This window comes from Triturus cristatus, chromosome 7 (genome assembly GCF_964204655.1).
Source record: "Triturus cristatus chromosome 7, aTriCri1.1, whole genome shotgun sequence".
Classification (NCBI taxonomy): domain Eukaryota; kingdom Metazoa; phylum Chordata; class Amphibia; order Caudata; family Salamandridae; genus Triturus; species Triturus cristatus.
Genome location: NC_140590.1, coordinates 1,491,659,853 through 1,491,673,714, shown reverse-complemented (window position 1 = coordinate 1,491,673,714; position 13,862 = coordinate 1,491,659,853). Strand labels below are relative to the sequence as shown.

Below are 13,862 nucleotides of genomic sequence, written 5' to 3'. Positions count from 1 at the left end.
TCTTAGTATTACCATTCAGGGCGAGGGTACTTAAATAGAGGGTATAGTTAAACGCCATTCTTCTGCAGGTAAGAACAATGGAGCTACTAGCACCCTCTGCCTCCAGCTAAACAGGGAACACTCTGGGAGCAGGAGCTGCCATTCCACTGAATGGCTAAGTGTAGAAAAACAGTACCATTCTGCCACAGCACTCCCTCAACTTCTTCTGAAGCATATGTTTCTTATATGTTTGTTGTAGGAAGTCGACTCTCTATATAGAGTACTAAAACGAGTTACAAGCAACCCTTATTGGTTTACAGAGGCAAAAATGATAACACTAAATGATCTCTTTTGTGGTAGTGTGGCCGCGCAGTTTAGCCCTATCAGAGGGTAGAGCTAAGCATTTGCTGTACTCACTGAAGCAATAAATGAGACATATACTCAAAGCATAAATCAGAGACCAATTTAGGAAAATAGTATGCATTTTTATATAAATTTTTAAAACCAAGAACTTTGTAAGCAAGTAAGTACTTTTTAAAATATCAACTTTCACGGGTAAGTAAAATGTTCACTTAAATGCGTCTTTAAGCGTAATGCTTTCCTATGGGAGAAAACATATACAGGTACTTGCAGTAGGTTTCCGGGGGTCCCTTTCAGGATGTAAGGTGGTATGGGGTTAAGGTCCAAAGTACCAACAGCAGTTACAGTTTACCTGCCCTGGGGCATCCGGGTGCAGAGGTGCTGTTCAGTTTGGTAGCCTTGCGCGATACATCAAATGATAGAGAGGGGCCACCTCCCAACGTGGGACTGATTCACAAGGGTGCTGGGATCAAGGGGGCACAGCCGATTTTCGAGAACCCTGAGAGCTCTGGTACAGAGGGGTCAGGTCGGCTGGGCTGGTGCGTCGTAGGACCTTACGGTTGTTGGCCTCGGCAGTTGAGGGTGTAAAAATCAGGACAGTTGGCCCACTCTGGAAGTGGGTCTCTGCAGTACGGCTGCTTGGTCTCCGTGTTGTTGGGAGTCCGGACTGGATGCTAACAGGCCTTGGTTGCTGCAAGGGGTCCAGTACCACAGGTATTGGTGCTGAGCAGCTCCGGTTGGTCCTGACTTTTTCTCATTTGGTGGGGAGATGCCTCTGACCTTCTGATGCACAGTGACCTCTTCCTGGGTGGCTGCTGCATCAGTATAAGTGGAGAGTGGCAGCACAGTAAACCGGACTCTGCTGTTTTGGTGACTGCAGGGGAGTAGCTCCTCTACTGCAAGGGAGATTGCTGGCAATTTGCAAAGTGCTAGCAGTCTACTGGGGTTCTTGGTAGAGGTCCAGCTGTCGAGACTGGTACAGGCAGGCAGGGTTTGGTGCCAAAACGTTCACAGCAAGTCTTCCGTTCTCGCAGCTCTTCTTTGTCCTCTCGTTCTGGGTCAGTCGAATCTGAGTTCCTGACATCAGGAATGCCACCTAAATACTCAAATTAGGGGCGTTAAGAGGAATGACAGGTGGTATTCAATGGGCTACCAGTGAGCATAATATCCCCAAAACCCTAGATGCCAGAATTATATTTTTCGTGTTCAAATCAAGTAGCTCACCCTAGGGGTGGAACTGGCTTGATACTGAACACGCCTCCTGGCAAGATAATTTTCCTGCATGTCCTGATGCTAAATTGGCTGTAGGGGGTGGCCTCTTCCAAGTCTGGGCTGCATATCAAAGGCCGCAGAGGCCTTTGAAGCCTTCTGTCTTGATATGCTGATTATTAGCCATCATTCTTGGAGAAGGTGAACACACCTCCTGCTCGAGCAGGCACAGTTTCTGCCATCACAAAGCATGGGCTCTCACCTGCAGGGGATTAAAAACCTGTTGGTAGTGGCATGCTGGCCCACACCAGTCAGCCAGCACACTGGAGGTTGGTAGGTTTTCAGGGGGTACCTCTAAGGTTCCCTCTGGGTGCATGTATTAATAAATCCATCACTGGAATCATTGTGCGTTTATTAATATGAGATGCTGGATACCAAAAATCTTTGGTTTCAGTGAAGCCATCATGTTGTTGAGGATCTCTGAATCACCAGTGCCCAGTACATACACTCAAGATAGCTTTCATGTTCACTGGAAAAGTCCAAGAATCTACTTGGACTTCACAGGGGCATATCTGCTCATGCAGATATGTCCTCACATGTAATACAATGCACCCTGCCTTCTTAGGGCTGTAAGGCCTACTGTAGAGGTGACTTACATATATAGCAAGCAGAGCCTGCAGGCATAACACACTGGAGGAATATCATGGCTTCACTTCTGCCTGCACCATGCCTTTAATGGCAGTTTGCATGAGTGTGGTTAGGGGTCCACTAGGGTGGCGCAATGTATGCTGCAGCCCTTAGGGACCCTCTTTAGCATCCATGCCCTTGGTATCAGGTGTACCATTTACCAGGGACTTTCAGGGGTGCTAAAGGTATTGCCAATCGGGGGAACAATTGTACAGTTTTAGGGAAAGAGATCTGGCAATGGGGACCAGAATAGCAGGAACCCAGTACGCTTCTGTCAAAAGCGCAACATTTACCAGGGAAAAACAGAGGGAGGCCATGTCAAAAACGAACTCTTTCCTACAGTTGTCCAGGCTCCTCCCTTGTTTCAAAGGCACAATGATGATTTATATGCAATTTACTAGAAGGTGTGCATCCCCTCTTTTAATCCTATTAGTAAGAAATTAAAGTTACTATATCTAAGGGAATCTTTTACATGGAGTTTTATCAGATAGACACAGACAAACTGAAACCTCAAGTTTATTTACAGATTTAAAAACATGTGAACTTATATTGCAAAACATACAAGGATAGCCCTGTTTCCATATCCAAACAAATTTAGATAAGTAGTAATCATCACATTTAAAGTCAATGCAGCATCATCTAGTGTTCGTCTTAGAAGTTAGATAAAGTGGCAAATGTTGAGTATTTAGAGTCTGGATGCATAATTTTACCGATTTGCTTTATATTGAATGCAAGATTTACAGCTGTTCATGCATATAATGGCAGGATTGCAGTTTGTTGCAGCAATGCCACTTTAACTTATTATAATCAAAGCCTCAGGAATTATGCAGCAGGGGAGGGCTAAATTATGCTGCAAGAAAAGCTAATTATGTGGCATAATGCATCACATTTTCTGAGAGCATTACTTCATCATTTTGTTACTTTTACACTTGTCAACAATGTCTGGGCATAGGTTGCACCCCATTAACCCTTTCGATGTGCATGACGGAGCGGTTCCGTCATGCTCATCGGTTGCGCTGTGCGTATGACGGAACCGCTCCGTCATGGCCCCACCCGCGCAATAGAACCTTCAGCACAGCGCGGTAATCCGTGCCGCGCTGAAGGGTATAATACCAGTTCAGAACTCTAATCTAGCAATAAGCAACAGAAAGGTGACCAGTCAACCTTTAGAAAGATGGTTCTATTACGCAACTCGGGTCACTGCGTTTTTAGTAACGCTTGAATCGTTTGAGCTAGAAACTGGTTTTTTTGTTACAATTTGAAGATTATGCAGCAGATGATGAATTATATGGCAAAGGCGGCAAACCAATAAGTATAAGAAAAATCCTGCACAATTGCATGATTATAATTAAATGTCAATTCATTTAGACCTTAATAAGTACAACAGTAGAGAACAAATGTACTGATGCAAATTGTTAAGTAAATATTGGATGCTGTGTATTTAATGAACAGTTGCAGCACTTGCAAGAATTTACACCTTAATTCAAGCTTTCAAGATAATTCGAACAAGCACAGGACATGCCAGTTTGCGAATGTTCTTTCCTGATGCTGGTGCAGCATAAGCAAAAACCAAACAAAAATATATATGAGAGGCAGGGGAAGCAAAGGAGGATCTTGGGAGGTGCAGTGGGGGTTGATGAACAAATAAATAAATAACAATGAGTCAGGTAAGGGTAGGGTAGGGGAATAAACGGAGGCGCTTTGGGGATGGTGCAGGAGCAATACAAAGTGGAGGTGGAGATTTCAGTGGTAGTAAGCAGCACATTAGGGAGAGAGAGAAAGAAAACACATGCACTTCCATTAAGTACGACAGAAAAGAAACACGTATTGCAAAGTCATATGTGAGGCATTTTCTTTGACATCGTTTTTTTTCCGCCATATGTGCAGCAGCATGGCTACTGTGCAGCATGACTTAAGGTTAAAGGAAAAAAAGGGCTACAATGCGGTGAGGGCTGGCCAGATCATATCACTTTGTTTTTCTATTTCTGGCAGAAGGTAGGGCGGGATGTGAGGCAACATGGAGCATGGGGGGAAGAAATGTGCTAAGACAGAGCCAGCGGTGTCAAAAACTAGAAACAACGGAAGGGAGAATGGGGACAAGGCACCACACAGTGAGAAGGAGGGTAGGAACAGGGCAACAAGGACAAAGAGACCGAGGATGGAGGCAAGTCAACATAGACAGGGGAGGAACATGGGTGGTGGGTGGGAGGGGGAGTACACGAGGGAGCCACTCTGATAGAGTGCTTAATAAGGGTAGGCGGTGAACTCTGCTCCGCCAGCAGAGTTTGAGGAGTTTTGCCAACTCTGTTCTCCGCTCGCAGCGTGGAGTTGGCAAAAAACTCCAATTCAGCCGCATGGCGGAGTTTGCCCCTGCCGCCCACCCCTAGTCAGAGATATGAGCACTGCCCAAAGCTGAAAACACTCCAGGCAAATTGTGCTGCGCTGTACTGGAACCTACACTGATTATGTTCACAAGGTGGCAGCCACGTTAAACATACGGCCTTCTTCTTGAGCACACATCTGTGGCGATAGAGCTACAGCTGCTTTACTTTGCCTGAGTAAATAATCGAAATAGACCACACTCCCAACCCCACCTACGCATCACAGAAAAGTAGGCTCCTGTGGCGGGTCTAAATGATAGGGGACAGTCACAAAAGAACAACCTCCCTTCTCTCTCACTAAAAACAAAATAGCTGTGCCTTTAAATGTTGCACCAGGGAGAACAGGGTTGGTTTGGACAGGGTTAAGAGATCCTTGCCACAAAGAGAACAGAGACAATTTGGGGTATAAGTACTAGACCTAAAACCGCAGGACTTTAGATTACTTCAGGAAACAAGAGACCCTGCCAAGAAGAAGAGCGGAAGGACTGTGAGGAGCGCTGCCTTTTGTGTGTGAGGGGTGGGTTGGCCTGCAGTTGCTGCTTCTGTTTATGGTGGAGGAAAAAGACTGACTATTTTTGCCCTGCTGTAGTATCCTGCATGTGAAGAACTCTCCAAGGGCCTACTTTGTTCCGGCCACCTGTTCTGGGAAACTCAGAGACATCAAAGTTGCTGTGTGCTGTACTCTACACGCTTTATGTTGGCAGAGCTCTGTGTGCTGTGCTCTGCAACCGTACCTTCACATAAAGTGTGCTTTATTTTGCCAGCGCACTGGATGCCTGGCTCTACCACAGCGCTGTGTGCTTTACTGCCCGATACCTCGTTGGGCTCTTCATTGCGTGCAGTCAGGAAGGAGCAGTCTTCATGGTGCACAGTCCCGTACACCACCTGGGGCCCCAAGTTAGGGGCCGATATATTCCCGCTGGGTAGGAAAACCATAGATCCTCGTGCTGCCGCTCCACAAATGCCGCAGGGCACTAGGCGCTGACTAGCAACCTGCAGACGGCTCCCACTTCGTGCAGCAGGAGTACAGACTCGAGGAATATACTGTTACCTGCCAGGGGACCGAGTGAGTGCCTTTCCCCTCTCCCTCTGGCGTCTTCAAGCCCTCATCGCGGTACGGCTGGAGAGTGAGCAGCCACCAGTGGGAGCAGAGAGAGAGACTGCACCATCAAGTCACAACCTTCACAACACAGGACCCCAATAGTTCAACGAGAGAATCTCCTTCCACGTACCCATCCACCAATTTTGCCCTCGCCTAAATCCCGTGCATCCACAGAGCCAGAACAGGGGCAAGAGGCTTCTCCTATCGACATCAGATGCGCCCCCTTCCTGAACACCTTCAGGAAGGCCCTCAAGACCAGGCTCTTCGACTGAACGGGCTACGCCTCCACCCCCCACGCCTTGAGACCCTCACGGGTGAGTAGTGTGCTTAAAACTCCCTGACTGATTGATTGATTGAACCCAGTAGTAATAGGACACTGTGGCAAACCCGAGTTGCTCCGGCCTCCATCCATGCCGCATTGTTAGGGTCGAGCCAGTTGCGACCAGCCGGTGATTTGCTCACATGGCCATCGGGGTTGCAGGGCCCCAAATGCATCTATTTACAAAGATTTCTAGGTGCTTCACTTGAATTGAAGTTTTGTTGACCGAATTAACAATGTGCATGTATTTACAAAGTGACTTCTTCGAAAAGTGCGTGTATTGGCTCCAGTACACAGAAAGTGATGTGATGTTTGCCTAAATGAAAACACTCATTTAATTACAAAGTGATTTATGTGCAAAGCCACTGTTCATTTATGGGATTGTGGTCTATGTGTTTTGGTGTTTAATACAAAGGATATTCTTATATTATCTTGTATGGAGTCTCTTTTTGTGGTGTGCCTAGTGTGTCACTAGTGTGTGTTGTGCAAACGCTTTACACATTGCCTCTGGGAAACGTTTGACTGCTCTGCCAAGCTGCCAAGGGGGTGAGCAAGGGTTATCATGTGTGTGTAACTCCCTTACGCTGACTAGAGGGGTGGATTCTGCCTGGCTCAGGTGCGTACCCTAGTCAACCAGAAACCCCATTTCTAACATTTGGCAATCCTACTAAAAGAAAACAATAGTGCACAGAATATTTGGGTTTTACTGGCATGAAACAAAGTTAAAAAACAATAACATGTCCATACACAGAACAACTGTTCTACTTGTACAGCAAACCTCTCTTTGAAACAGTGTTATCTCAAATGTATGAAAAGCGTAGCAATTTTTGTGGCTGCCTCCTATTTCCACGATTTCATCTATCAGTTTTGCAGGATAGAAAAAGATGTCTGAAAATTAATTATAACTCAACTTCGAGGGAATCTAGCATTATGGGGAGGAACATTTCATCCACAAGGTTGCTCTCTCGTTCTCTGGAGCTGGTCTACTCTTTTCACCTCTATCAATCTCTCTTTTCCATCTCTCCTCAGCACTCTGTGGTAACTTTTGGTTGTAAACAGTGCTGTGCATAACATAATTAACTTCACTTTAAACAGTAGATGGCGCATACATCAACATTGCTAATTGGATCGCATACAATACCTAGTGAGAAACTGCATAGCTTTATTTGCATTTTCTGCCTGTACACAGGCTAGATGACAAAACAGTTAATTGACTGTCATTTGTAAAGTCCGAAAATAATATTAAGACAAATGATTTCATTTAGGGCCTGAGGCCTACGCACTAGGACTTAATGATTACGTTTACCATACTAAACTGCCAACCCAGCATAACCACTCCACATACATCTATTGGTTAACTTTTTAATGTAATTGAAACGAACAAATGCACGATGTCTCTCCATTACAAGATGAAGCCCATGTTAGAGAAACTTTATATTAATAAATTTTCCACTAATGCTTTGGAACCATTAATTTTGAAATGTATTACGCTATACCATATGCCAATGTAATGGGAGAACCTACTTCTTTCTGCAAAAGTGAGATTTGTTTTACAGCTATTTAGCAATATTTCACCTAAACTACATTACAATGCTTATCTTGCAAACTAAAGCTGCTATGTATGATATATTTCTGTCTTTACTAATGTATTTAGATTAAGGAAGTGGCTATCCATCAGGACGCTGGATTATTAGTAAATTATATCTATTATTTAATTGGCAGCCACCTAAATAGCAGAGGGTAAATATTGTTCAACAGGATCCACAGGCTTCTTGCTAGAGGAATTCAAATTAGGCATTGCTGGCAACCACGTGTTCCGTGACCAGTATGTTACATCAGCAGACCACGTCCTCAGGGATTCAAAGCTCCCTGGCTGCAGAACTGGGAGACCGAGATTGGCAGAGGCGTGGTCATAGAGACTGTGAAGAGAGTGTCAGAAAGATGATGGAACACAAATCTGGTGGGTAAGTGTGAGGGTGAGTTAATGGGAGAGAGGGTGATGGATAGGGGATACAGAGGGAAGGGTGAAGGGGAGTGAGGGAGAGAAGAGGCGGGGTGATGAGAACACCAAGCTGCCTTGGCAATGGTGAGGCCGGACCAGCTGATTCAGGAACAGAGACCATAGATAATGGAGAGAAAGTAGTGATTGGGGAGAGACCGGATAGGCAGGGAGGGTGAGGAGATCAGGAGGAAGAAAAGCTGAGGCTGGTATGTAGAACGGAGAGACGGGGTGAAAATGGACAATCTGGGAAGGAGTGATGAGACCAGGAGGAGGAGAAGACAGACTAGTAGACTGCAGAGTAACTGGCGGGGACAGCAGAGACTGTTGTGAAAGGGGATACTGGGGAGGGGACAGCCTGGGTGGGAGAATAAAGAAGTGGGGAGAAGTGAGCCAATGGGAGAGAGAGAGAGGGCAGACGTCTGGAGCAGACCACCAAAGATATGAGGAGCAGTGAGTCCACTGACGACAACGGCAGATACACTTGGAAAGAACAGAGAGAGTAGGGGAAAGTAGGCAGATTATAGGAGAGTGTGGCGTCTTGAAGAAAAGTGGCCCAGCTGAAGTGGTAGAGGACAAAGCAAACACAAAGAGATGATGGACAGGCGCTGGAACTTTTCAGACACTCACCCCCAGTCACAGATCTGGGTTGAATCCATCATCGTTCTATAGCTCACTTCGCCAAACCAGTTTAGACCCAGCTATATGCAAATCAGTCTTGGCCCTGTGCCTCATGGGAACAGACCAGCCCGAACTGCCAAGCCAGGTCTTCCCTGGACTGGAAACAAGTATCCTGGAACCGGTTTCGGGGTAACACCTCTCATCAGCCAGGCTAGCTTGAATACAGTGACAAAGTGAGCAAGGGACCCACGTTTGGGCATACCCTGCCAACTTAGGGCGAACAAAGAAAACACAAAGATGATGGACGGAGCGCTGAAACTTTTCAGACACTCCCCTCCAGTCACAGATCTATGTTGAATTAATCATCGTTCTTTAGCTCACTTAGCTACCCCAGTTCAGACACAGCTATATGCATATCAGTCTCGACCCTGTGCCTCATTTGAACAGTCCAGCCCGAACTGTAAAGCCAGGTCTTCCCTGTACCGGAAACAAGCATCCTGTGACCGGTTTCGGGGTAACACCCATCATCAGCCAGGCTAGCTTGAAACCAGATGCAACACGAGGAAGGGACCCACGTCTGGGCATACCATGCCAATTTAGGGTGAAAAAAGCAAACACAAAGATGATGGACGGAGCACTGAAACTTTTCAGACACTCACCCCCAGTCACAGATCTGTGTTGAATCAATCATCGTTCTTTAGCTCACTTCGCTACCCCAGTTTAGACCCAGCTATATGCAAATCAGTCTTGGCCCTGTGCCTCATGGTAACAGTCCATCCCGAACTGCCAAGCCAGGTCTTCCCTGGAAAGGAAACAAGCAACCTGGGACCGGTTTTGGGGTAACACCCCTCATCAACAGGCTAGCTTGAAACTAGTGGCAAAGTGAGCAAGGGACCCACGTCTGGGCATACCCTGCCAACTTAGGGCGAACAAAGCAAACACAAAGGGATGATGGACGGAGCGCTGAAACTTTTCAGACACTCAACCCAGTCACAGATCTAGGTTAAAACCATCATCGTTCTTTAGCTCACTTCACCGCCACAGTTCAGACCAAGGTATATGCAAATCAGTCTTGGCCCTGTGCCTCATGGGAACAGTACAGCCCGAACCGCCAAGCCAGGTCTTCCCTGGACAACAAACAAGCATCCTGGGACCGGTTTCGGGGTAATACCCCTCATCAGCCAGGCTAACTTGAATCCAATGGCAAAGTGAGCAAGGGACCCACGTCTGGGCATACCCTGCCAACCTAGGGTGAACAAAGCAAACACAAAAAGATGACGGATGGAGCGCTGAAACTTTTCAGACACTCACCCCCAGTCACAGATCTGGGTTGAATCCATCATTGCTCTTTAGCTCACTTCGCCACCCCAGTTCAGACCCAGCTATATGCAAATCAGACTTGACCCTGTGACTCATGGGAACCATCCAGCCCGAACTGCCAAGCCAGTGTCCCCAAACTGGAATGGCGAGCATAAAAACGATAGATTTAGGCCCAGATCTCTGTACTGGGGTGAATGTATGACATTGTTCTGCATTCTGTCCATAAATTGTTCTTTTTTGTAGTGGTAGAGGGCAGCTGAGGCAGGCTAGAGGAGAGGCTACGAAGGAGAGCGGACAGAATGAAGAGAGTGAAGGGACTGGGAGGGAGAGCAGATAGCTTAGGGGGAGATCAGAGAGATGTGGGCAGCGGAAAGTTCGTTTGGAGAGAAGAGGGACTGGCAGGATACAACAAAGGATTTCCAATATAGTGGCTGAGGCTGTCACAGATTGCAACACATCACTATTGCTTATAGCTGTTAATTGCTGTATCGTATCATCTGTGGTGTATAACTACAAGTTAAAGGGGTGAGGGGATGGCCAGCACAGTCGTAGAATATGAGACAGTACAAGGTTGGCGCACACCTATTAATTTAAAGATTAACTCAGCACTCTCCTCAGTCACGTACACAACAATTGGCAATTTAAGATTGCACCTGTATGGTACGTTGCAGAGATCGCATGTGCACCTGATTATGTGACCACACCAATGTAACCTCTATTTCCAGAAGCCTATGTACCACCACATTATTAGAACATGGGCCTGCTAGTGGAGAATAATGCTCCATTTGGAGGCAGTTACTCTCCCGAGGAAAGGGAAGGCTTCAATAGTCTGGAGTCTGACATTTTCCCAACAAACTGTATTCTCATTGATGGGCCTGGAGAATTTTGGATATAGCTTACTGAAAAGCCTAATCTGAAGAGACTTCAGAGAACCAGCGATACAATGAACCAGCGATACAATGAAAAACGCTAGGTTCCTTGGAGGAACTGGCAGAGATCACGCAAATAATTGGAATGGCGCAGAGTACACCATCTTTTTTCATTATGCACAATAGGATTAATAGCCATATCCCAAAGAACGTTGCAAGGATTTCTCTGTAGCTCTTAAAAAGATGACCCTCACAATCTCTTGAAGAAGACACTCAAACACCAAATGGGCAAAAGTGGTGTGGACGGATGCAGGTAGAAAAGCTGTGGGATACAGGCAAGAAGCACCATCATAGAAGCCACAAATTGGTGGTGATGTGGGTTTAAAGGTGGATGTGGAGTGAAAGCCACTAACAACCAAGATTTCCTCAACCTCTTGAGATGAAGCCAAGAAAAATAACCAAGCGCCTGGAAAATCACGTGGACCGGTTAGTTTCATTTAAGTTCTGAGACATGGCATGCAGATCTAAATAAGGAAGCTGAGACAAACAATGCCAAAAGTTAATGGTGAAAGGTGATTATAGCTTAAAACACTGAAAAGCTTTTGACAATTGGAAATAGAACTACAGCTGGGCAATACCAAATGGATCGTATGCAGCGAGTAGGACAAGAAAGAGTCAGTGCTGAATTGGTGGAATTTTTAGTCAGTGGGATGATTTAACAGGTTCTTGACCATGAATGAAGGATCAAGAATTATTATTGTTATTTCTTTTTTTACAGGGGCTCTGCTGTAAAGTTCAAAGACTTCGACTATGCCTTCTATTGCCTGGATTGGTCAGTGTTCATGGCAGCACTGTCGATGACGTACCTGAACATCATCAGTTTCTTTTCACCTGCCTCTGTGTAAGAGGAGTCTTAAACTATGCGTTTCTGTGCTATAGTCTAGGGTCAATGAGGGGAAGCAGTCAAACGTGTGCAACAGGTGTAACATTTAGCTAACCACAACCCTATTGGCTTGACTCAGCAAGAAAAATGGACTAGTGGGAGGTCTCGAAATAAAACTCAAGATATCTTAACCAGTTGTCAGTATTACCACATATAAGCTTGGAGGGTCCCAGATACAATGACTATCTTTGGATGGCTTACATGTCTATGGACCTTGCAATAGATCGCTTAGAGAAAGGTTCTTCATAGCCCATTAAACTCAGTCACTACTGGTGGATTGGTTTGCAGCCTTCAAAAATGTTTTGAAGGCCAAAGCCGCAAGTACTTTTGTAATCACAGAAAAGTAACGCCAGGTACGTTGTAATACCTTGTGCTCTCCAGTAACTGTATCTGTGATTGGGTCAGGATAGGGGTCCTCAAAGCATGAGAAGAAGGATAATGGAATAGATCGTCTGGAGATTACCCTGTCCCAATCAACTAGCTGGTGTATCCAGGCACAGATCACAACAGTGAGCAAAATGTGATAGCAGGGTCATCTTTCTCCCATTCAGCCTCACCTATAACTTGCATTGAATTCAAGCAACCACAGATGCTCCTAGCACACTTACAAGAGGGATGGCAGTTGTGGTTACTACAGTCAGTTGGTATGCACACATCTTGAAATAAATACCTTTAGCTGACAAGACCACCATGTCCCTTACACCTGTATATTTAGCAGCCACGGCAATATTAGGGAGTTGGCATTTAATTATGGCACCTAAAGGTAGCCCATGAAATTTAACATTTTGTGAACCGGGATCTTCAAATCGTGGATAATTCTGCAATCCTCGAGTCACGCCCCACCGCAATCTACAGATCCTCATCATCCATTCTGCCAGTACTTGTGTGCTACCTTGCATAGCCCTGGCAATCAGCTGTAAAAGCGTACATTCTGTGTGCATTTAACGCACTGCAGCTGTGCTTTGAGCCCCCAATCTTCGCAATATCTCAATACCTTCCTTTATGTCAGGAAGGGAAATGTACAGAACGTTTCTGTGCTAAGGTAAGGAAGATGAGCCCTTGAGTACTGTGGTATGTGAGAGTAGTGGTGGTTGGGAGAAACTGGTGTTAGGGAAGAGGCCTAGGGATATATGAAGGACTTCTACACCACTTTTCATCCCAGGTCAATTCATGAATAAAGCTTTCAAACTGCCAATTACTGAGAATATATGCAATATCTGTTCCAAGCTGGTTACTTGACAAACAATTGTTCACGTACCTTAAACGTCTAGAAAAGATACTAAGCTATCTATTGGCAAAATCTCTATGCAAAGTAACTTCAATATTACACGATAAATGCACTGAATAGATCATTCAGATGAAAAAGTAAGCCCAAAAATACAGAGCAAAAAGGCATTGTCTGACATGTGTGGTTACTAATTGGGTATGTGTCGTTTATTTTGAAATCAAGATACAAAAACACAAATGAAGAGCCATGCAACAACAGAAACCTTGTGGCTCTTTCGAAGCCCACTTGCAATTCTTTAGTATAGTCACAGATTGAGCATTGTAAGCATCAATCTTCATACTCCAAACAAAGTAACAAAATAAAAACTTTTTTAAAAACACACAAAGTGCATAATTAATGCTCTACCTTTCTGACATCTATTTCTTCCTTTAACTCGGTCAGTCTGCTTGTATTCCTTGCAAATTTGTTTATCTTCTGTTGATCTTCAAATGTTACATTCACATCTTCAGCAACCTGCAGGTAGGGTAAGAGGAAATGTCCAACATGAGACATTTGCTAGCAATAACCACTCTAAAATAAAGCTACAATAACATATTTAATATACAACACATCAAATGAATTGTGTCCAAAAGGTTAAGCTGCCTCATCTCATGTATATAATCATCTTCTGACTGGAACAACTTGACTGTTAGACTGCGACACTATTAAAATGATTTTGTAAATGCAACAAATACATCTTTCTAAGTGAGGCAATATCAAAAGAGACTGGCTAGGTTTATAGAATCTCAATGAAGACCAAAGTGCTGGTAACACACAAACACTTTGGAACGCTTTCACTGAACACA

General features: G+C 45.1%; 1 protein-coding gene across 1 annotated transcript in view; it reads right to left on the bottom strand.

Moving 5' to 3' along the window:
* Positions 1 to 13,862, bottom strand: part of PFDN4 (prefoldin subunit 4) — a 78,810-nt gene that overhangs the window by 43,842 nt on the left and 21,106 nt on the right. The window contains exon 2 of the mRNA XM_085619262.1: positions 13,423 to 13,530. Within this exon, the coding sequence (XP_085475388.1) occupies positions 13,423 to 13,530 (108 nt within the window). The remainder of the gene's footprint in view (positions 1 to 13,422; positions 13,531 to 13,862) is intronic.